At 38.9% G+C, this 25,011-nt stretch overlaps 1 protein-coding gene across 10 annotated transcripts in view; it reads right to left on the minus strand.

The window, feature by feature from the left end:
- TAF1B (TATA-box binding protein associated factor, RNA polymerase I subunit B) overlaps nt 1-25,011 on the minus strand; it is a 72,627-nt gene that overhangs the window by 28,754 nt on the left and 18,862 nt on the right. For 3 of the 10 annotated variants that reach the window (XM_073791735.1, XM_073791734.1, XM_019943297.3), the window contains exons 8-9: nt 15,601-15,700; nt 2,977-3,124 (exon numbers count right to left, since the gene is read on the minus strand). In XM_073791735.1, coding sequence (XP_073647836.1) covers nt 2,977-3,124; nt 15,601-15,700 — 248 coding nt within the window. Of the gene's footprint in view, nt 1-2,976; nt 3,125-3,760; nt 3,989-7,488; nt 7,587-7,615; nt 7,655-11,916; nt 12,012-15,600; nt 15,701-25,011 lie in introns of those variants that run through there. The other 7 variants (XM_033838030.2, XM_033838032.2, XM_073791736.1 and 4 more) reach the window with 7 other exon arrangements.

Raw genomic sequence — 25,011 nt, forward strand, 5'->3', positions numbered from 1 at the left:
GCACCATAGAACTGATAGTACTATAGAGAGCAAACTTTAAATTTTGAAAAAGGCAATATTCTAGAGGTCTTCTTATAATCTTACGGGTGCTTTGTCAACCAATGACACATTTTACAATATAAATCTTAAGGTGCCGGGACTTCCCTGGCGGTGCAGTGGTTAAGAATCCGCCTGCCAATGCAGGGGACACAGGTTCGAGCCCTGGTCTGGGAAGATCCCACATGCCACGGAGCAACTAAGCCCGTGCGCCACAACTACTGAGTCTGCGCTCTAGAGTCCGTGAGCCACTACTGAGCCTGAGAGCCACAACTACTGAAGCCCGTGTGCCTAGAGCCCGTGCTCCACAACAAGAGAAGCCACTGCAATGAGAAGCCCACGCACAGCAATGAAGAATAGCCCCTACTTGCCGCAACTAGAGAAAGCCCGCGAGCAGCAACAAAGACCCAATGCAGCCAAAATAAATAAATTAATGAAAAAAACAAAATCCTAAGGTGCAGGGACTATTACATGTTAGTCTGTCGATCTATTTTGTGTGTTGTTCCCCCCCACAATTAAGTAATACAAACTCAGTACAGGACATTTACAAGATACATAAAGGTAGAAGAAAGGAAAAAAGGCATTGCCATAGCTTAGAAATAGCACTTCAATATTTTGGTATATTTATTTCTAATATTTTAATGAATATTTTAATTTTATGTAGCTATGCTTATATATAATTTTATAATTTGGCCCATTTCATTTTTATTATAACATAAACATTTGCCATGTTTTATATACTCTTCACAAACATGATTTTAAAAGCTGCATAATGTTCCACTGAATATACATAACATTGTTTACTTAAACATTACCTTTCTGTTGGACATTTATTTCTAATTTTTCAGTATAAATAAGGAGGTTAATAACATTTGTGTATAATTTTTTTTTCTATATTTCAAATTATTTCTATTGAACAGTTTGTGAGAAGTAAAATGTCTCTATCCTGGTTCTTTTTAATACAGTCTCCAAAAAGGCACTTAACATATCAGATGCTAGTAGTGTCTCTCTGCCTATTATAATGGTTTTAATTCTACTTGTTACTCTCAGGAAGACTTAGGTGAGAAATAGTATTATATCACACACAGTGGTCAGAAAATACTGCCACCCTCATCTCTGTCCAACAGCAACTACGTGAGCTAGACACTTTCCATAACCCAGCCCGTGTCAGTTACGCGTTGGTAATTCCTTGTATTCCTTCCATATCTTAGCATTCCCACTATAAGCTCAGGATTTTGGAGTATATGAGAGAACACAGGAGCTTTCCATATTTTGAAAGAACCATCAAAAAAGTAAATGAAAAAAACCAAAATCCAAAACAATAATCTGATCTATGTAACATGCCAAAGCGCAGAAATCAGACTTTACAAATTCTGGAGTCCTTTTTAAAAAAATTTATTTATTTATTTATTTTTGGCTGCTGTGTTGGGTCTTCGTTGCTGCGCACAGCACTGCTCTAGTTGCGGTGAGCAGGGGCTACTCTTCGTTGCAGTGTGCAGGCTCCTCACTGCGGTGGCTTCTCTGTTGTGGAGCACGGGCTCTAGGCACGCGGGCTCAGTAGTTGTGGCATGCAGGCTCAGTAGTTGTGGTGCACGGGCTCTAGAGCACAGGCTCAGTAGTTGTGGAGCAAGGGCCCAGCTGCTCCGTGGCATGTGGGATCTTCCCGGACCAGGGCTCGAACCCGTGTCCCCTGCATTGGCAGGTGGATTCTTAACCACTGCGCCACCAGGGAAGTCCCCAAATTCTGGAATCTTAATCAAATGGCTAGTGACTTCTGAAATCTTAACCAGAGATGTACATTCCTTAGCTTAATAAATGATATATTTGGGGCTTCCCTGGTGGCGCAGTGGTTGAGAGTCTGCCTGCCGATGCAGGGGACACGGGTTCGTGCCCCAGTCTGGGAAGATCCCACATACTGCGGAGCGGCTAGGCCCGTGAGCCATGGCCGCTGAGCCTGCGCGTCCGGAGCCTGTGCTCCGCAATGGGAGAGGCCACAGCAGAGAGAGGCCCGCGTACCACAAAATAAATAAATAAATAAACAAACAAATAAATAAATAAATGTATTTGAAAAGTTTAAATTATTTTTTCTTTTTAAAAAAATATTTTAAAAGTATAGACTTAATATTTACATTTGCGTATATATGTTACTCCAATTTATGTTTATAGTTGAAATTATACCATACATACAGTTTAACATATTGCTTTTTTCATATAACATATGTATTTTCCTCCCCTATTAAAAATACATTCAATCACATTTTTTATATTGCTTAAGCAATAATATAGTCACACCATGTTTGTATTTTCTGTTAAGAATAGAAATCCTGCATTTCTCACATTTCTAGTTTAGCAAGAAATTCAAGAATGGATTCCATCGGCAGATTCCATTCGGGTTACCTGTGTCTTGGTATATTGTGAACAACAGCTAGTAAGGCTGTCTTCACATTCTGTGTTTCATCCTACCAGACCTGGAACTCCATTTCTTTTAGGGACTGGAAATAGCAATATATTAGCGAACAACAAAAATGTTACCATAGATTAACTTCTGGGATTTTTAAAATTAGAATTCTTTATGTAATAATCACGCTTCATGCAAATGAAGAAGTGCTGCTTTTCTGGGGGGAGTGGGTGCCTAGGTAATTAATAACACATACTGAAACACGTGTTACTTTACTTGTACTCAGCAAACTTACTGTAAAAACCGAACATATTCTCTCAAAATCCCTCACACCAAAATAGAACTAATTATTTCTGAACAGTGTCCTTTTATCCATTTTAAATGGTCCAAAATATTTTAAGAAAGGATTTTAAAATTAAGCTTCATGTTACTATGGACCCTGTCAGGTGACTCTAATAGTTTCTGATTTGAGAAGATGCAATATATTGTTCATAACAATTTAGTAAGTCAAAGCTTGTTCATTATATACACCACACACTTACCAGGGAGATTGACTTCCATCAAGTATTTCATACACAAGATGTTTGGATGAAGATAGCAGTCTTCAGTTATGTCTGGAAAACGTGGCAAATCTAAAACTGTGGCAACTTCAATTACTTTTTTATAGATATCTTCATAGTTAGGCCAAGACTGGAATGAAAGAGATAGTCAAGGTAGCAATTTTTACAACACAAATTATTTTAAAAACTACTTTCTGATTTTAAAAGTAATATGGGGACTTCCCTGGTGGTGCAGTAGTTAAGAATCTGCCTGCCAATGAAGGGGACATGGGTTCGAGCCCTGGTCTGGGAAGATCCCTCATCCCATGGAGCAACTAAGCCCGTGTGCCACAACGACTGAGCCTGCGAGCCACAACGACTGAGCCTGAGCTCTAGAACCCGTGAGCCACAACTACTGAGCCCGAGTGCCACAGCTACTGAGCCCGTGTGCCCGGAGCCCATGCTCTGCAACAAGAGAAGCCACCGCAATAAGAAGCCCATGCACCGCAACGAAGAGTAGCCCCCGCTCACTGCAACTAGAGAAAGCCCAGGCGCAGCAACAATGACCCAACGCAGCCAAAAAATAAAATAAATTAAAAAAAATGTTTTTAAAATAAAAAACAAAAAAATAAAAGTAATATGTATTCATTGAATAAAATTTGGAATGTAGAGAAAAGCATTAAGGGGAAACGCCCATAAATCCCAAATATCCTCACTAAGCAGTTTTCAACAGTAATAGTGGTCAATTAAAATTCTATCTGGCTCATAAAACTCTTACTGGCCTTACCCATGGTAGAGTGAAATCATTCCTTCTTGCCAATCATGGAAGAATCTGGTATACAGCTGCAACCCAACTGGAGTTACAATGTCGTCATAATCACTCCAAAGCACGACTTCCCTCTCACCCTCCACCAGCACCCTCTCGCCAATCTTCAAATTCACAGCTAACAGATTTAGCTCAGTGTTACATGATAGTCACATGCTTCTATGTGAGAGATGACACCAGGGTTTAAGTCTAATAGATAAAAATGTGCAATTCAAACTTCTATTTTCCCACATTAATAGCCTATAAGAGTATCTTATAGAATTCAGGAAAATCTATGAGCTAATATTAATAAATTAATTCTGTTCACTTTAAGATCACCCTTGTAGTTTATTGGGTGTGCTACTTATATTTCTGCAATTTCCAAACATTCTTCTTATTAATACTACATATAATTTTTCCTCATTTACTCATCTACTCACATAAAAATATTAAATTTAGAGTCTATTCTATGCAAGATACTTTGGGCAATATAAAGTTGAATAAAGCAATCTCTTCAAGGAGTTTATACTCTAGAAAAGGGATCAGTGTACAAAAATAACTGTAGGATAAGATAGAAAGTTATCGAGTACTACAAGCAAGATTTTTTTTTTAAGGCTTATGGGATTTCAGAAAAACTAACATTTCCGATACGGCAGGACCCCATTAAAACTAGGCCTGAATACAAACATTCTGGAAACCTGTTTGGCCGTATCTGTTAAAGTTGAGTGTGGACATATTCTACAGCAAAGCAGCTCTAGCTACATATACCCAACAGAAATGTGCATGCATGTCCATGAAAAGACATGCACTAGAATGTTCATAACACTATTTGTGAAAGTCCCAAGCTAGAAACTACCCAAATGCCATCACCAATAGAGTAAGTACAAGAATAACTATCTAGTAAATTTTGATACAGTCTCACAGTGGAACATTATACAGCAAAGAAATGAATGCTCTACATGCAACAGTATGAATGAATCTTCAAAACATAATGTTAAAAGAAGCCAGATGCAAAAGAGAATGACTCCATGTATGTAAAGTACAAAACTCAGCAACTCAGCACCGAGCTTCTAGTCTACACGGTTAGAAGTCAGGAGAGTGATTGATTACTCTTGGAGTCGTGGAGGTAATGACTGCAAGTGAGCATAAGGGTGGAGCTCCTAGGGTGCTAAGGTTGTTTCCTGATCTCGGGGCTGGTTCAGGTTATGAAAATTCATCAGGTTGGGTACATTTGTGATATGTTCACTTTTCTGTATGCATGCCTATTTAAAAAAAAAAAGTGGTAAGAGAGAAAGATAATATCAGCTCAACAAACTATTTTGTGTAACAGAATCACTTCATACATCACCTTGTAGGAGAAATGATCTAATTGGCAAATTCATAGTTGGAAAGACCTTTAAAAGTATATGGTCTAACTTTACAAAATCCCCAGCAGGTATATGTCTAGCCCTTCTTGTAAATCTCCAGTGATGGGAACTCAATACCTTTCCTGAAGGTAGTCTATTCCATTTTTACTGGGTTTAATCATTAAAAAGTTCTTCCTTATTCTAAGGAAAAATCTGTTTCCCAACAATTTGTGCCAATTATACCATTATGTCATGTCTTGCCCATTTTCTAAATGTGTGAAGGTGTTTGGAAGCCAACTGAAGGAACGAATATTTCTCTGTTAAATGTTTCTTTGGTACATTCAGCTCATATGCAATTATAAAGCACAAGGAAATGCTTTATAATGGTACAAGGCTATGCTTATAGGGACTTCCCTGGTGGTTCAGTGGTTAAGAATCCGTCTTGCAATGCAGGGGAAGCTGGTTCGATCCCTAGTCTGGGGACTAAGATCCAGCACGCCGTGGGGCAACTAAGTCCACGTGCCACAAATAGAGAGCCCGCACACCGCAACTAATGAGCCTGTGCACTGCAACAAAAGATCCCGCGGGCCACAACTAAGACCCGATGCAGCCAATAAATAAATAAACAAATATTTTTTAAAAAGAGTATGCTTATAGAAAACAATCAAAGTGTTAACTATGCCTGATTTTACTTTGCCTGAGGTTACAACCTTCTTTGTATTGTATTTATTTTGATACCACTATTTCAATGTCTAAACTCCAGTTTTATCAGGAAAAAACAGGCTTTCAATTAGCTATATTATTAACATATGATTAATCTGTAGCTCAAGAATACAAAGTAAATTTCTGTCAATCCAAAATAGCAATGTGCCCTTTCAAGTCTTTTTTTAAATGTTGAGATACAGTAATTCTACTTGTACGCTAAAATACTATTAATTGTATTCTAATCTGTGAATTTAAAAGAGAAAAAAGGAAAACATATATTCTCAGTGACTTTTGGCAAAAGCTCTTTTTTCTTTATAAAATTAACTTATTTAGACATCTGCTGCATTTCGCACAAAATCTGAAGCATCTTTTCAAGTTAAAACAATTAACATTACTGACAAGATTTATGGCAACCCTAACCCTTTCAAATAATGAAGGTAGGAGATGAAATTAAGTACTTTTATCTGCAAACAAAACAAACAATAGAGCAGTGAATGTTCCCCTCTGAAAAATAACCATCTCAAAAAACCAATTTAATGGATGATAAATTCATGACAAGTAATTGCAAGGTCATTAATGAAAAGGAATCTGGTAAGCTAAAACACCCACAATAACATCCACTCCCTTCCGCCACGGACATCACTTGAAGTGGTGGCCCAGCTGTCCCTACAGGGCTGGCTATGGACTAATCTCCCTAGACATCTGTTCCTATTTCAACCAAGGCAGCACTCTTGAACCACTAGCTCAGCAAAGTATCCAACCTTGGGCAGAAGGCTGGGAGTACTGTTACACAGCATTGTTTTAGAGAATATGATCACAGTGTCACATTTTTCTTTCTGTCCCATTGTCCTTAGCCTGGAGAGGTGAATCAGGCTCTAATTTTGACAAGATTGCAAAACATGGATATATAATAATTACAGTGAACATTTAATGACTGCGTTAGAATAGTCTTACTTTGACTTTTAGAAAATGCATGCATGTACAGAACACACCCAAGGAAAGGGTCTCATACAAGCTACTGGGTCTTTGTATTTTCATTTGGCGTGGGGAATCTCTGATGTATTAAGTAGAATAAGAGGACTACCAGAATCCTGTTTAAAACTTTGCATATTTAGTTAAGGTATAATAGCACTTTGTTTTACACTGGTTTTTGGTTATCTGCTAATTAGTCTACTTTTTTTTTTTTGCGGTACGCGGGCCTCTCACTGTTGTGGCCTCTCCCGTTGCGGAGCACAGGCTCCGGACGCTCAGGCTCAGTGGCCATGGCTCACGGGCCCAGCCGCTCCGCGGCATGTGGGATCTTCCCGGACCGGGGCACGAACCCGTGTCCCCTGCATCGGCAGGCGGACTCCCAACCACTGCGCCACCAGGGAAGCCCTAACGAGTCTACTTTTTACCTCAAATTTTTTGTGGAATAAGATGTAATAACAAAAGAATGACAGAGGCAGAGATAAGAAAACTAGTCTGTACTGCTCAAAGCACCATTTCTATCAGTACCACTTGCAAGGTGCTTGCATAAAATATTCCTAGATCCCACACCAGACTTAATAAATCCATCCCTGACACTAGGACTAAGAGTCTATAGTTTAAACAAGCTCTCCACAATATTCTTATGCAAAAAAAAAAAAAATAATAAAATAAAATGAAGTGGCTCTCAACCTCATTTTTCTTGTCGCCTGGAAGAGACCCTCAGATGGTTTTACTTCACAAGCTTGACAAGAGAAGCACACCCACAAATTCCAGTGATGGTTGAGACGCTGTGGGAAGCCAGGAACAAAAGAACACATCAGCTGGTTTCTATTCAGGTAGTCTGGCAGTAGTAATTCTGGAAGGGAGTGGGAGTGAGGGAAACTGAGAACACCTGTTATCATTACACTCGCCTTAATTTCCCTCAGGTAGATTTCAAACCTGTTAGATTATTACTCTAACAAAGATTGCACAAACAATCCCAAGAGCTACACACGGCCTACAGAGTAAGATGGTGAAAAAATCTAGAGTTTGAAGACTCAGAGTGTTATCAAACCTTGATCCAACAAGACAGTCATTTGGAGAGGCTGAAAGAGTGACTGACAGCTCTGGAGGAGTCTTTTTCTTCCTTCAACCGACGGGACCTAGTTTCACAAAGGGTGTAAGTTGCTCCAAGGCAAAGTGAATCATCATGGCAAAGTGCCACTCAGTGGGTCTGGCTGAACCAGCATTACATCTTTTCTTTTTACTCATTCAGAGAGGATGCTGTTGATCAACATTCAAAATACTGGAGATGGACTTTGGAATGAATTTCCAGTTTCCTCTTTATTACTTCTTGCTGAGTCTAGTGAGGGATGATGAAATGACTAATTCTTGAGAGGATTTAGAATTACTGTCAAGGACCATGGCAGAATAACATGTATGTTACATATTAACTGTTAAGAAATTGGTCTGTGGGTTTTAAAATACATAAAAATAAAGAAAATCAAGGCTGAAAAGATAGAAGTATCCCTACTGTGTGTTAAGTCATCGGCAGAATAAATTCTATCTGTAATAGAGATAAGTGTGTCTAGGCCCAACCTTGGTTCAAGCAGCAATTTGACTATTTGGTACTCCATATGGAGATGGTATCCCTGAAAAAGAATAGATTTTTAGTTTATTCTACCAGATGAACTGAAAGATTTTTGCTAGAAGTAATTGATGCTTCAAATCAGCACCACACTTCAGAAACGACTCAAAAATAAAGCAGCAGAAGAGGCAGAGGCAGAAAAGGGAGGAGGAGGTTATCTTTAAATTAGAACACGGACCTCCCTCGTGGTGCAGTGGTTAAGAATCCTCCTGCCAGTGCAGGGGACATGGGTTCGAGCCCTGGTCCAGGAAGGTCCCACATGCCACGGAGCAACTAAACCCATGTGCCACAACTACTGAGCCTGTGCTCTAGAGCCCAGGAGCCACAACTACTGAGCCCGCGCACTGCAACGAAGAGCAGCCCCCGCTCTCCGCAACTAGAGAAAGCCCGTGTGCAGCAACCAAGACCCAACGCAGCCAAATAAATGAATTAAATAAATAAATAAATTTATTCTAAAAAATAAAAAATAAATTAAATAAATGCGGAAAATGAAACAGCTACCTACCGGGAGTTGGGAATCACAACTCAGCAAAACGAGATGGCTGGAAATACTAAAACTTAATTTGCACACCTGTCTCCTCTCCTGAACTTTGCTCTTAAGTCAGGGTAATGGCAGGAAGACTCAAACTCTTATGGCCCGCTTGTTAGAAGAAACAAACCACATCAGTACTCCGTACTCTGTATTCCATTACCCTATGTTTTAAAGTGAGTTTTGTCAGATTTGCTGTTAGTGGGACAGAGGGGCCCACTTAAATATTAACAGAACAATTTAATGGAAAGAAACAGTTCACACAGGATAATGGTTTAAGGGTCTTTAAAGCTTTTTCCCCCCCTTCCCTTTGATTTGTTTTTAAGGTGTGCTCAACTTTCTGGAATAACAAAAACAAAACCAAACCAAACACAGAAGAAAAACAGTCCCCAGCAGCCCACACACACAAAACCCCACTGGCATTATCTTCATCACCATCTCCTAGAACAATTGCACCTTTTTTCATTTCTGGTGGAGGTACAGCTGCTGAAGAAGCCAAGACTTAGTAGAGAAAGCTAAGACATGGAAGGAGGAAAGAAAATGCTTCCTTTGTTAATGAAAAGCTGTTTCCACTTAAAAGTTTCAACATACTATGGAATAGTGAATGCACTTTTGTAAGCAAAGGCAAAGCATACAATGAAGAAAAGCTGCCTGTCAATTAAGTAAACAGTCATTTGAAGACATCCCAAACCGCCTCCATTTTTCTTGAAAAAGTGGGGGAGGGGAGGAAGGGAATATGGACATGGGAATACTAGACATGGCTGAGGATGTGTCTAAAAGGTATAGTAAATATGACACATAGGGCTTCTAGAGTGCTATAGATTCATTTAATTATAATACTAAGAAATCACAAGGCTAATATGGTTTTTAGAAGACCACAAGGCTATAATAAATTGTTCTAGCATGCATTAAAAACGAGTGCTTGGGAAAGCATTTTATTGAATTTCACAAATATTCCAGTGAGTTTATTTTCCTTCATGAAGCAATGCCTTAAGACAGGTAAGGACAAGCTAGAGTTTCTGTTACACAACAGCAGGCTCTTGTGATAAACCTGATTACAATACCCTGTCAGAGGTGAACTTCCTGCTTTGCTATTAAAAAAAAAAAAAGTACAGTGCCTCACCCTTACTTATTCTTAGTGTTGTTTTGAAGCAAAGATTCAGCTGAGAAAAAGCTAATGCTACATGCACCTGTTAACCCAAACTTAAAATAAGACTTCCTATTGCAAAGGAAAATTAACAAGGAATAAAAATGTCAGAAGAAATGACAAAGCACTGTAATATATTATTCATGAAGGAAGGATAAAATGAACTCCACATGCCTTATGATTCACAAAACAGTTCAATTCGCATTTTTAGTCTGCTGGAATTATCTTAATGGTTGTAAATCTATCAGCAGTAGCAAAAAATACTCTTTTATGTTCAAAGTCTAATCTTCTGGAAGTTTGTGGTGAATACATTATTTTATGTGAAATACAGTCTTGGTCCTGGGGATGAGGTCATTTCAGAAACATGCTGTCGACTTGCACAGACCAAGGTAAACCTTATGAATAAACACGAATTTATGAACTGATGACCAGCTGAACAGGAGGCAGTTATTCGTTTTGGCCCCAGGATCAGAGCTGGGAAAAACCTATCCGAGTCCTCCTTCTTAAGATGTGCCTGTCCTCCAAATATTCTGCTGAATGTGGAATACCTATGTTCAAATTTCACATATCTGTACTAAAGGAGGTTAAAAGCTGGTATCCAAAGAGTAGACAATCCCCAAATAATTTTGATTCGATTTTGGCAGGGTTACGTGATCATTTTTGTAGCAGGCTAACCTTTGTCATTATTCAGTTTTCCTTAGATGAGCATAAACCTTGGTTCTCATTCCTTCTCTTGGGAAGCAGAGGTAGGGGGAGAAGTGGACTGAGCATGCTGGGTACTAGGGGTGGGCACTGGCAAGGGATCAAACTAAATCACAGACAATTCACATGAAATCACTGGTTTCACTCAGCAAACAGGAGGTATGATTCTCCTAAAACAAATATCATCAATGTAGCCTCAAACATACATTTTCTGACTAGAGTAATTTACTATTGGTTTCAGTATACTGGTGAACAGTACAAATAACTGATAAGATTATTTATCTCACACACTGGTTTTCATGAGTGATACTGACACACCCATAACTCAGCTTTTTAAATGTCCTTGCTTATAAGCAGAAGTTATATCCCTTACACATTTACCACTAAAATATCAGTGGAATGCTTTTTAATTTTCTCAGTCAAATGCCACTACTGAATAGCCTCTGGGTATATTATGTAATAAATACAAAAGAAGCAGTCTGGATGTTTACTACTTAGGTGGAAAAAAATCCCCAACAAATCTATTTGAAATCTTCTCTAAATAAAGCATTTAAACTAATTCTGTTTTTCAGCTATTTCAAATCATTTAACCAATAAATACAGAGTTCTTACCATGTATACATAATGATTATATATTAGGTCTTATGTATGATAAAATAGAAGCATTACACATGATCCCTACTCTCAGAGTAGTTAGGGATGCAAGAAATATACAAACAAACCCGACTGTTACATCTACCAGTGTACTCCTTCTCTAGTCCCCCCTCTGTGCCTCCCCTTCCAGAGGTAACTAGTATCCTGAATTATGCTTACCATAAACTTATTTTTTTAAAAATAGTTTTATCAGGCACATAAACATATTTACATAAATATATTTAGCTTAACTTCTTTTGTGAGCTTAACAAAAGTGATTTCATATGTATGTAGCTTCCTAAGTCTTGCCTTTTACACTAAACAGAACATTCCTTAGAGTCATTCCTGTTGCTTGTGGCTGTAGTTGATTCGTTTTCATAGTTGTTTACTATACCATGTCTGATTATGTCACATTTTATCCATTTTCCTTGATAGACATTCAGATTGTTTTCAGTTTTGTTTGTTTTGTTTTTTCATTACCTAGCTGCCTTCTTTAGCCTTTAATCCCCAAACACAAAACTCCATCAATAGAAAACTAGTCAGGTAAATTGTGGCATATCTATACTGTGCAGCTCCTAGAAAAATAAAAAGTTAATAAGTAAATTGCAGTTATATAAGAGAATATCCCTACTCTTAGAAAATATACACTAAAATATTTAGGGATGATGGGCCATGATAAATGTAACTTACCCTCAATGATTCAGAAATAGAATTACATAGATAGATACATAGATAGGGAAGAACAGCACAAAGGATAAAAGAAAATATTAACAATAGTTGAATCTGGGTAAAGGATATATTTTTATTTTTGCAGCTTTTCTATAAATCTAAAATTATTCCAAAATAAAAAGTTTATTTAAAAAAAAGCTAAGATACAAGTGAAAAAGGTAAAGTACAATAGTTACTGTTACCAAGACATAATCTCATATATTTTTACGCTTATACTTTCTATCAAAATCTCTACAAGAAATCACTCCCCTATTTTACATAGCCCTGTCCCCTCAACTCAAGATTAATTTAAAAATAGTCAACAAAAGAGATTATTACTAGGCAGGTATTTCAAAACACTCAGCTAAAAACCATCTGAATATTGACTCTATTTCTAAATGTCTAAAAATGAGTATTTAGAACAATTCTGTTTCTGCCCTTAAAGGATTAACTACAATGGGAAACTACTACGGGAATTTACTTCCCATGATAAACAGAGAACTGGGAAAAATATATGAAACAACAGTTTTAGGCATCGGGTAACAGGAGGCACAGGACTATATAATCGCTGAGAGAAGAGAAACAAATGGCCCCAGATTACTGCCTGGAGGCAGTCTCCAAGCTGTAGTGCAGGGAGCAGGGAGTGAAACAGGGCCCAGTGGTCTTGCTGAGTTAAGCAGAGAGAGATTAGAGTTCCTGTTAGCTGAGGTGGCTATAATTTGCAGGCAGAGTACCAATGAGGATAAAACTGCAGAGAGAGAACTCTGGAGGTCTGCAAAGGGGTCCTCTCAAGTCTTTGGCTGAGTACCAATCTGTGCATGTGTGAGAAAAAACCTGAGGCCAGGGGAGAAAAAAAAATCACTGGATTTTTCCAATGAATGCAAACAATTCTCAGAGTTTGCATAAGGCCCCAGCTGGAGTGGAGAGACTTCACAATACTGGGGGCTCTGGGTAGAGTCTCCCAAAGGGACATGCCTTAGTAGTGGGGCTTCCTTAGCCTCACAATATAGGCTCTGGAACAGCCATTAAAAGAACAAACTTCTAAATGATCAAACTGATATCTAAGTTACCTAATCATACACCAGAACAAAAATCCATGAGCAACACAAAATTCACACTGTCTGCATCCAATCAAAATTACCAGGAATGCAAAGCAGGAAAATATGGCACATAATCAGGAGACAAATCAATCAATAGAAACAGACCCAGAAATAACTGAGATAACAGAATTAGTAGACGATAGCCTTAGAGCAACTACTGTAAATATTGTCAATAAACTGGAGGATGTAAAAGAAAACATAATGAAGGAAACGAAAAAGATGAGACTAACATGGAACTTCTAGAAATGAAAAATACAGAATCTGAAATGAAAAAATTACTAGATGGGTTTAACAACAAATTAGACATTCAAGAAGTAAAGATCAGTGAATCTGAAGATATCATCGTAGAAACTATCCAAAACAAAACACACCGAGGAAAAGAAAAAGAACAGAAGCCTTAGTGAGCTGTGGTCTAACATGTAGTTGGAAGGAAGGAAGGAGAGAAGGAAGGAAGAGATGGGAAGAGAAAGGAAGGGAAGGGAAGGGAAGAGGAAGGAAGGGAAGGGAAGAGAAGAGAAGAGAAATCAGACAGTCCTGTAGAAAGAAACATTTTTAAAGTGCTGAAGGAAAAGTACAAACCCAGAATTCAATACTAGTGAAATGTTTTTTCAAAAATGAAGGCAAAACAAAGACATTTTTAGACCAAAAAGTGCCAAAAGAATTCACTGCCAATAGATCTGTACTATAAGAAATGTTACAGGACATTTTCAGGCAGGACGAGTGCCAGAAATGGCAAAAGGTGGGTAAATATGAAGTAGTTCTTCTCATTTTAATTTCTTAAAAAGATAAACAACTTTTTAAAGCAAAAATAATTCCAACGCATTGTGGAATATCTAACAGGTAAAGATAAAATGTTTAACACTAAGGGATGGGAGGAGGGAAGTGGAAGTATATATATTCTTGTAAGGGTCTTACACTATACATGTATTGGTATATTATTGAGGCAGACTGTGGTAAGTTAAAGATGAATTTTATAAACTCTAGAACAACCTCTTAAAAAAATAGAGGTATGGTTAATAAATCAATAGTAGAGATAAAGTGGAATCATAAAAAAAATCTTAATTCAAAAAAGGCAGAAAAAGAAGAAACAAGAAATTAAGACTAGATGGGACAAATAATAGTAAGATGGTACAAAAACAGAACAAAAGACCATACAATGAGTAAAAGGCCTAAAGCACTGTAGTTCCAAGTCTGAGACTACCATCTGCATGACCTTGGCAAATCATTCTACCTGTCTGAGGTGTTTACTCACATGTAAAATTGGGAAGATGGTGAACCATACTCATGCAGGGGTTTAGTAAGGATCATAAATGTCTCTTGAATTAAACTGAAAACAATGTGAAGGTTGTGAAGGTTAGGAAAGCCTATGAAAATAATTCCTTAAGTGGGTAAATGGAGGATAATATTTAATATTAATATTTAGTACACTGAAAACCTTCTGATGAAGAGCACAGGGAAAATAACCTTTGAGTACTATAAATAGTGATAAAGACTCATAATTAAAAGGACAGAAGCGCTGCCATTGGAGACAGCTGAAAAGAGATATAGAAGAAGAATAACACAAGCAAAGGACTTAAAATAGTGCCTCTTGAGGGACTTCCCTGGTGGACCAGTGGTAAAGAATCCACCTTCCAATGCAGGGGATGCGGGTCTGATCCCTGTTCAGTGAACTAAGATCCCACATGCTGCGGGGCAACTAAGCCCATGCGCTGCAACTACTGAGGTCATGCGCCTCAACTAGAGAGCCCGCGTGCCACAAACTACACAGCCCACGCACCCTGGAGCCTGCGCCACAACTAGAGAGAGAAAACCCACACGCCACAATTAGAGAGAAGCCTGCGCGCCGCAACAAAAGATCCCGCATGCCTCAATGAAGATCCTACGTGCCACAACTAAGACCTGACGCAGCCAAAAATTTAAAAATAAATAAATAAATATATTAAAAAAATATATGCCTCTTGAAACAACATAATAACTTTCATCTCTTCTCTCCAAAGCAACATAGTGTGCAAATAACAACAAAAAATACTGTTTTTTAAATTTGAAATTACCTAATGGTCTCTATATAAAACTTTTAGTCTCCACACTGCACCTATTTGCAATGCACACACCTAACATTACAGCTGTATTTTGAGGATCGCGCAACCTAAAGGATTAGAGGTAGCCACGTAAGGAAAACAAAAAATAACAATTCTACTCTTCATTAAATTATGACTAATGTCCATATTTGAATAGAACAAACACTCGATGACATTTTTTAAAACTCCAACACCAAATAAGTCAGGAGAGGAATATAAATCACCAAATGACTCTTGCGTCTTATAAGTGACTACAAAGTAAAAGGAAAATAACATACCTCTATAGCAAAGATTCCTTTGTCACGCCCATATAATTTCATCTCTTCTGGAAAATGCTGAAAAGCATTTATATAAGGAATATGTTCCTCTTCAACGAATCTATATTTTTAAAAAGAGCTTCAGTAAAAGATATGTACTGATTTGGCAAAGTAAACAAAAGAGGTAAAAATGTATTTCAAAGACAAGGTAAGAATCAGTTGAGTATACCGTATATCCTACATATATGTAAGGATAATTAATCTGAAAATATCTATTATTCTCTGTACCCCTGTGTGGAGAAAACATTTAGTTGATTAATAATCTCTTAAGTTTCTGCACAAATAGACAAAATATTTCCAAAAGGTGTGTTTATCTAATTTGTCAATTTACCACCAGGCTTGCAGACATGGCATTCCTTCCTCCTATTCCTAGTTCCTCTCACATGATTAGCTCCTACTAATCTCTTAAATCACTTCTTCAGCGGGACCTTCCCTGATCCCTGTTTTCCTTGTTAGAATACCTCCTTGCCCACCATTCAGTCTCCAGTACCTATGACAGTGCACGGTAGGTGCCTGTCACTGGAAGAACAATTAAACAAAGGAACATTTGTTCACCACTCCATCTCAATGTCTGGTACATAATAGCTGATCAAATATTTTGAGTAAATTATTGAGTTTAAAGAAACTAGCACATATATATAAATAAACACTCATACATACTTACCTACAATTCATTCATTCGTTCAACAGAAATTTATTGAGTACTATATACCCAACACTATTCTAGGCTGGGGGATACAGCAGGGAACGAAACAGTAAAATATTCTTGTTCCCATGGAATTTACATTCTAATGAAAAGAGAAAGATGAGAAAACAAATAAGTGAAATTTACAGTATGTCAGACAGGAAAAAATGGTAAGAAGAAAAATAAAGTAGAGAATAGAGAAAGAGGGATGGACACAGTCTAACAGCATCCCATATACCCTCCGAACCAACACACCACTACTCCAGGCACGTCCCCTGGAAACACTGTCTCTGTTTATAATATTATTATACTTTTCAAAAGTTTCAATCTGTGACAGACTGGAAATTTAACAAATTGGTTCTTCATTACGGGTAATTTAAGAAGCACTGCATTAGAGGAAAGTTGTCTCTACCTGTAAAACATATCCTGAACCCCTTCACCTCATTCCATTTCTATTACCACCACCCTAACCCAAGCCACTACCCTCTTGCTTTGAGTACAGAAAAGATCGCCCGGTCTCCCTGCTTCCACCTGCGCCTACCTAGAATCCACTTTCCTCACAGTTGCCTGAGTGACCTTGAAAACATTAATCAGATTATGTGTCTCCTGCTAAAATCTTCCAGTGGCTACTATCACACTTAAAGCCAAACTCCCAGTGGGAATGGGGTTTCCTTTTGGAGTGATGAATATATCCTGGAAATAGAGGTGATGGTTGCACAACCTTGTGAATATACTGAAAACCACTGACTTGTACACTTTAAAAGGGTGAGTTGTATTGTATATGAACTATACCTCCAAAAAAAAAAAAAAATCCAAACTCCTAACTTGGCTTACAAAGACCTACGTCTGGCCCCTGTTTATTATCTCCCTGTCCACATCTTCCTACTCCTCCTTCAAGTTCTTACTCCCATCACTTCAGCCTCCTCTGCTCCTTGATCACACAGAGCTTGAAACTGCGTTAGAGCCTGGCACTAGCAGCCTCCCTCTACCTGGAATGCGAGTACTTCAGGTATTCAGCTGCTGGCTCTATTTTCAGTCAGAGTGCGGCTTAAACTCCACCTTCTCAGTGAGGCCTTCCCTAATAACCCATCTAAAGTAGCCATCTGGTCATTCTCTATCACATCATCCTACTTCTTTTTTTTTTTTTTTTTTGCGGTACGCGGGCGTCTCACTGTTGTGGCCTCTCCCGTTGCGGAGCACAGGCTCCGGACGCGCAGGCTCAGCGGCCATGGCTCACGGGCCCAGCCGCTCCGTGGCATGTGGGATCCTCCCGGACCGGGGCAAGAACCCGCGTCCCCTGCATCGGCAGGCGGACTCCCAACCACTGCGCCACCAGGGAAGCCCCATCATCCTATTTCAATCTCCTGAACAGCACTTCACTGTCTGATCATTTTTTAATTTATTTGTGTATTTGCTCATCTAGTCTTAAACGTCACGAGAGCCGGGACTTGATCTATATATGGTTCACAACTGTATTTCAGGCGTCTAGACTCTAGAACAACACCTGTGTATAGTAGGTATTCAATGAATATTTGTGGAACAAATACATGTTAGCTATTTTTATTTATTATCATTGTTATTGTTAGGGAGGTAGGGTTCTTTAAAGGCTATACAAGGGCTATGAATTTATCCTAAGGACTGTGGATGCTGCTAAAGGATCTAAACAGGGAAGTGACATGCAGGATCAGTATAAATGTATGGGTACTGGGGCCAGGCAAATAAGGTATTTCCCAGGCAAATAACGTATTCCCTTCAAATCAATGTGCTTTAAGTAGTTTTTCAATAGTAGTTCTCAAACTTTAGCATCCATGAGAATCCCCTGGAGGGCTTATTAAAACAGAGACTACCAGGCCCTGTCCCCAGAGTTTCTGATTCAGAAGGTTAGAATGGGTCCAAGAATTTACATTTCTAACAAATCACTGGGTGACGCTGACGCAGTTGTTCGGGGGCCACACTTTGAGAAGAGCCTGTGATTTAGAGCTCTTTTCCAAGAAAAGCAGAGAAAGGGGATCAGTGGTGAAGTCTCTTTTCCTACTGCTCCAAGCAGTTAAACTGGGTCCCAAATTTGTATGTCCCACAGGGCAAAATAAAAGCCCTCCAGCTAACTAGATCTAATCTCCTTGAAGGGAATTCCCCTTGGAGGCGGAAGGGAGGGAAGAGGGAGGAAAGGAAAGAGGGAGACAGAGGGGTGGGGAGAGAGGCAGAAGGAGAGGGGGGAGAGAGAGAGACAGATAGACAAAGGTGCAGGATCTTATCCCATCCTTCCAACCACATACAATATTTTCCCTGAGAAGAATTTTCGGGCAGATATTACTTTCTCCAACTTGTGAGATTTCTAGGAGAGTTGCATTACCCCCTTACAGACGGCCCTGCGTAGGATGGCTAACCCTGTTATCCAGCTCCAGTGACATGATTAGACTGCTGTTTCTATTAAGATCCCTCTGGTTTTCAGGAGGAAATGGACAGGAGTGGCACAAGACTCACTTGGAAGGCTGCTAAGTAACCCAGGTGAAGAGAGAGGGAATCGGGGAAAAATCGTTTGAGAGTTATTTTGGAAGTATAATTGAGAGGACATAATGATTAACTCTATTAACTATATGTAGAGAGAGGAAGGAGTCAAGGATGAGCCTCAGGTGGCTGTATGGGACGCAACATGGCGCAGGTATTTACGAAGAAAGGAAACACTAGAGGAGGAGCTGGAGTGAGGAGAGAGATGATGAAGGAGTGCCCAGAAGGCAGGTGAATATATGAACATATGGGTCTGGCCCTCAGTAGACAAGTCTGGGCTGGAAATCCAGATTTGAGAATCATCATCGTATAGATGGTAATTAAAGCCTTGGGAAAGGATGAGATCACCCAATGAGGGCATACAGAACAAGATGAGGTTTATAGTTATTTATTTTTGGCTGTGTTGGGTCTTCACTGCTGTGCATGGGCTTTCTCTAGTTGAGGTGAGCGGCGGCTACTCTTCGTTGCAGTGTGCAGGTTTCTCATTGTCGCAGCTTCTCTTGTTGCAGAGCACGGGCTCTAGGCACGCAGGCTTCAGGAGCTGTGGCACGTGGGCTCAGTAGTTGTGGCTTGCAGGCTTTAGAGCTCAGGCTCAGTAGTTGTGGCACGTGGGCTTAGCTGCTCCGTGGCATGTGGGATCTTCCTGGGCCAGGGCTTGAACCCGTGTCCCTTGCACTGGCAGGCAGATTCTTAACCGCTGCGCCACCAGGGAAGCCCCAAGGTTTTTAGCTTAACAGTAAAATTCACTGAATCATGGACTCTCTGCATGTACTGCTTTTTGTGTTTTCTTTTAAACATCTTTATTGGAGTATAATTGCTTTACAATGGTGTGTTAGTTTCTGCTGTATAACAAAGTGAATCAGCTATACTTACACATATAAGCCCATACCCCCTCCCTCTTGCATTTTCCTCCCACCCTCCCTATCTCACCCCTCTAGGTGGTCACAAAGCACGAGCTGATCTCCCTGTGCTATGCGGCTGCTTCCCACTAGCTATCTATTTTACATTTGGTACTGTGTGTGTATATATATATATATATATATATATATATATGTCCATGCCACTCTCTCACTTCGTCCCAGCTTACCCTTCCCCCTCCCCGTGGCTTCAAGTCCATTCTCTACGTCTGCATCTTTATTCCTCTCCAGCCCCTAGGTTCTTCAGAACCTTTTTTTAAAAATATATATTCCATATATATGTGTTAGCATACGGTATTTGTTTTTCTCTTTCTGACTTACTTCACTCTGTATGACAGACTCTAGGTCCATCCACCTCACTACAAATAACTCAATTTTGTTTGTTTTTATGACTGAATAATAGTCCATTGTATATATGTGCCACATCTTCCTTATCCATTCATCTGTCGATGGACACTTAGGTTGCTTCCATGTCCTGGATATTGTAAACAGTGCAGCAATGAACATTGTGGTACATGACTCTTTTTGAATTATGGTTTTCTCAGGGTGTAAGACCAGTAGTGGGACTGCTGAGTCATATAGTAGTTCTGTTTTTACTTTTTTAAGGAAACTCCATACTGCTCTCCATAGTGGCTGTATCAATTTACTTTCCCACCAACAGTGCAGGAGGGTTCCCATTTCTCCATACCCTATCCAGCATTTATTGTTTGTAGATTTTTTGATGATGGCCATTCTGACTGGTGTGAGATGATATCTCATTGTAGTTTTGATTTGCGTTTCTCTAATGATTAGTGATGTTGAGCATCCTTTCATGTGTTTGTTGGCAGTCTGTATATCTTCTTCGGAGAAATGTCTATTTAGGTCTTCTGCCCATTTTTGGATTGGGTTGTTCGTTTTTTTGATATTGAGCTGCATGAGCTGCTTGTATATTTTGGAGATTAATCCTCTGTCAGTTGCTTCATTTGCAAATATTTTCTCTCATTCTGAGGGTTGTCTTTTCGTCTTGTTTATGGTTTCCTTGCTGTGCAAAAGCTTTTATGTTTCATTAGGTCCCATTTGTTTATTTTTGTTTTTATTTCCATTTCTCTAGGGGGTGGGTCAAAAAGGATCTTGCTGTGATGTATGTCAAAGAGTGTTCTGCCTATGTTTTCCTCTAAGAGTTTTATAGTGTCTGGCCTTGCATTTAGGTCTTTAATCCATTTTGAGTTTACTTTTGTGTATGGTGTTAGGGAGTGTGCTAATTTCATTCTTTTATATGTAGTTGTCCAGTTTTCCCAGCACGACTTATTGAAGAGGCTGTCTTTTCTCCATTGTATATTCTTCCCTCCTTTATCAAAGATAAGGTGACCATATGTGTGTGGGTTTATTTCTGAGCTTCCTATCCTGTTCCACTGATCTATATTTCTGTTTTTGTGCCTGTACCACACTGTCTTGATTACTGTAGCTTTGTAGTATAGTCTGAAGTCTGGGAGCCTGATTCCTTCAGCTCCATTTTTCTTTCTCAAGACTGTTTTGGCTATTTGGGGTCTTTTGTGTTTCCATGCAAATTGTGAATTTTTTTGTTCTAGTTCTGGGAAAAATGCTATTGGTAGTTTGATAGGGATTGCATTGAATCTGTAGATTGCTTTGGGTAGTATAATCATTTCCACAATGTTGATTCTTCCAATCCAAGAACATGGTATATCTCTCCGTCTGTTTGTATCATCTTTAATTTCTTTCATCAGTGTCTTATAGTTTTCTGCATACAGGTTTTTTGTCTCCTTAGGTAGGTTTATTTCTAGGTATTTTATTCTTTTTGTTGCAATGGTAAATGCGAGTGTTTCCTTAATTTCTCTTTCAGACTTTTCATCATTTGTGTATAGGAATGCAAGAGATTTCTGTGCATTAATTTTGTATCCTGCTACTTTATCAAATTCATTGATGAGCTCCAGTAGTTTTCTGGTAGCATCTTTAGGATTCTCTATGTATAGTATCATGTCATCTGCAAACAGTGACAGTTTTACCTCTTCTTTTCTGATTTGGATTCCTTTTCTTTTTCTTCTCTGATTGCTGTGGCTAAAACTTCCAAAACTATGTTGAATAATAGTGGTGAGAGTGGTCAACCTTGTCTTGTTCCTGATCTTAGTGGAAATGGTTTCAGTTTTTCACCACTGAGAACACTGCTGGCTGTGGGTTTGTCATATATGGCCTTTATTATGTTGAGGAAAGTTCCCTCTGTGCCTACTTTCTGGAGTGTTTTTATCATAAATTGGTGTTGAATTCTGTCAAAAGCTTTTTCTGCATCGATTGAGATTATCACATGGTTTATATCCTTCAATTTGTTAATATGGTGTATCACATTGATTGATTTGCGTATAATGAAGAATCCTTGCATTCCTGGGATAAACCCCACTTGATCATGGTGTATGATCCTTTAATGAGCTGCTGGATTGTTTGCTAGTATTTTGTTGAGGATTTTTGCATCTATGGTCATCAGTGATATTGGCCTGTAGTTTTCCGTTTTTGTAACATCTTTGTCTGGGTGTGGTATCAGGGTGATTATGGCCCCATAGAATGAGTTTGGGAGTGTTCCTCCCTCTGCTGTATTTTGGAAGAGTTTGAGAAAGATAGGTGTTAGCTCTTCTCTAAATGTTTGATAGAATTCGCCTGTGAAGCCATCTGGTCCTGGGCTTTTGTTTGTTGGAAGACTTTTTTTGTTGTTGTTGTTGGAAGACTTTTAATCATAGTTTCAATTTCAGTGCTTGTGATTGGTCTGTTTATATCTTCTATTTCTTCCTGGTTCAGTCTCAGAAGGTTGTGCTTTTCTAAGAATGTGTCCATTTCTTCCAGGTTGTCCATTTCATTGGCATATAGTTGCCTGTAGTAATCTCTCACGGTGCTTTGTATTTCTGCAGTGTCAGTTGTTACTTCTCCTTTTTCATTTCTAATTCTGTTGAGTCTTCTCCCTTTTTCTTGAGTCTGGCTAATGGTTTATCAATTTTGTTTATCTTCTCAAAGAACCAGCTTTTAGTTTTATTGATCTTTGCTATCATTTCCTTCATTTCTTTTTCAGTTATTTCTGATCTGAGCTTTATGATTTCTTTCCTTCTGCTAACTTTGGGTTTTGTTTGTTCTTCTTTCTCTAATTGCTTTAGGTGTAAGGTTAGGTTGTTTGAGATTTTTCTTGTTTCTTGAGGTAGGATTGTACTGCTATAAACTTCCCTCTTAGAACTGCTTTTGCTGCATCTCATAGGTTTTGGGTCATTGTGTTTTCATTGTCATTTGCTTCTAGGTATTTTTTGATTTCCTCTTTGATTTCTTCACTGATCTCTTGGTTATTTAGTAGCGTATTGTTTGGCCTCCATGTGTTTGTATGTTTTACAGTTTTTTTCCTGTAATTGATATCTCGTCTCAGAGCGCTGTGGTCAGAAAAGATACTTGATACAACTTCAGTTTTCTTAAATTTACCAAGGCTTGATTTGCAACCCAAGACATGATCTATCCTGGAGAATGTTCCATGAGCATTTGAGAAGAAAGTGTATTCTGTTGTTTTTGGAGTGAATGTCCTGTAACTATCCATTAAGTCCATCTTCTTTAATGTGTCATTTAAAGCTTGTGTTTCCTTATTTATTTTCATTGTGGATGATCTGTCCATTGGTTAAAGTCCCCTACTATGACTGTGTTACTGTCAATTTCCCCTTTTATGGCTGTTAGCATTTGCCTTATGCATTGAGGTCCTCCTATGTTGGGTACATAAGTACTTACAAATTGTTATACTTCTTCTTGGATTGATCCCTTTATCATTATGTAGTGTCCTTCTTTGTGTCTTGTAATAGTCTTTATTTTAAAGTCTATTTTGTCTGATATGAGAATTGCTACTCCAGCTTCCTTCTGATTTCCATTTGCATGGAATATCTTTTTCCACCCCCTCACTTTCAGTCTGTATGTGTCCCTAGGTCTGAAGTGGGTCTCTTGCAGACAGCATATATACGGGTCCTGTTTTTGTATCCATTCAGCCAGCCTATGTCTTTTGGTTGGAGCATATTTACATTTAAGGTAGTTATCAATATGTATGTTCCTATTACCATTTACTTAATTGTTTTGGGTTTGTTATTGTAAGTCTTTCCCTTGTGTTTCCTGCCTAGAGACGTTCCTTTAGCATTTGTTGTAGAGCTGGTTTGGTAGTGCTGAATTCTCTTACCTTTTGCTTGTCTGTAAAGGTTTTTTTTTTTTTTTTTTGCGGTACGTGGGCCTCTCACTGTTGTGGCCTCTCCCGTTGTGGAGCACAGGCTCTGGATGTACAGGCTCATCGGCCATGGCTCACGGGCCTAGCCACTCCGCGGCATGTGGGATCTTCCCGGACCGGGGCACGAACCCGTGTCCCCTGCATCGGCAGGCGGACTCTCAACCACTGCGCCACCAGGAAAGCCCGTCTGTAAAGGTTTTAATTTCTCTGTCGAACCTGAATGAGATCCTTGCTGGGTAGAGTAATCTTGGTTACAGGTTTTTCCCTTTCATCGCTTTAAATATGTCCTGCCACTCCCTTCTGGCTTGCAGAGTTTCTGCTGAAAGATCAGCTGTTAACTTTATGGGGATTCCCTTGTATGTAATTTGTTGCTTTTCCCTCGCTACTTTTAGTATTTTTTCTCTGTATTTAAGTTTTGACAGTTTGATTAATGTGTCTTGGCGTGTTTCTCCTTGGATTTATCCTGTATGGGACTCTCTGCGCTTCCTGGACATGACTGACTATTTCCTTTTCCGTATTAGGGAAGTTTTCAACTTGCATGTACTGTTAATCACATCTGAGAAAAGCCTTGTTATTTGGTTGATGTGGCCAAATTCAAAGGCACTGTCCTCATTTACCAGAGGCATTTTATTTAATCAAAGGGCCTAGTGCCTATGATGATGATGAAGAAAACATAAACAACAATAACCAGCATTGAGTTCTTATTACGTGCCAGGCACTGTGTGCTTTTCATGTAGTACTAATTATTGAAAGTAGTCTCAAACCCTCTGAGGTAGATATTCTTATTAGCCTCATTTTACCAATGAAGAAACAGAGGCAGAGAGAAATTAAATAACTTACTCAAGGTCCTATAACACATAAGTGGCAGAGCCAGGATTTGAACCCAGGAGTCTGGTTCTAAATCTGTGCTCTTAAAATCACTCTACACACTAAAAAAAACTCAAATGTTATTATTTAGAACACACATTAAGCAAGGGAAAATTAACGCATTAATGATTTTGGCACATCTTCTATTTAATGAGAAATTCTTACACAGA

The sequence above is a fragment of the Tursiops truncatus genome, chromosome 14 (assembly GCF_011762595.2).
Source record: "Tursiops truncatus isolate mTurTru1 chromosome 14, mTurTru1.mat.Y, whole genome shotgun sequence".
NCBI lineage: Eukaryota > Metazoa > Chordata > Mammalia > Artiodactyla > Delphinidae > Tursiops > Tursiops truncatus.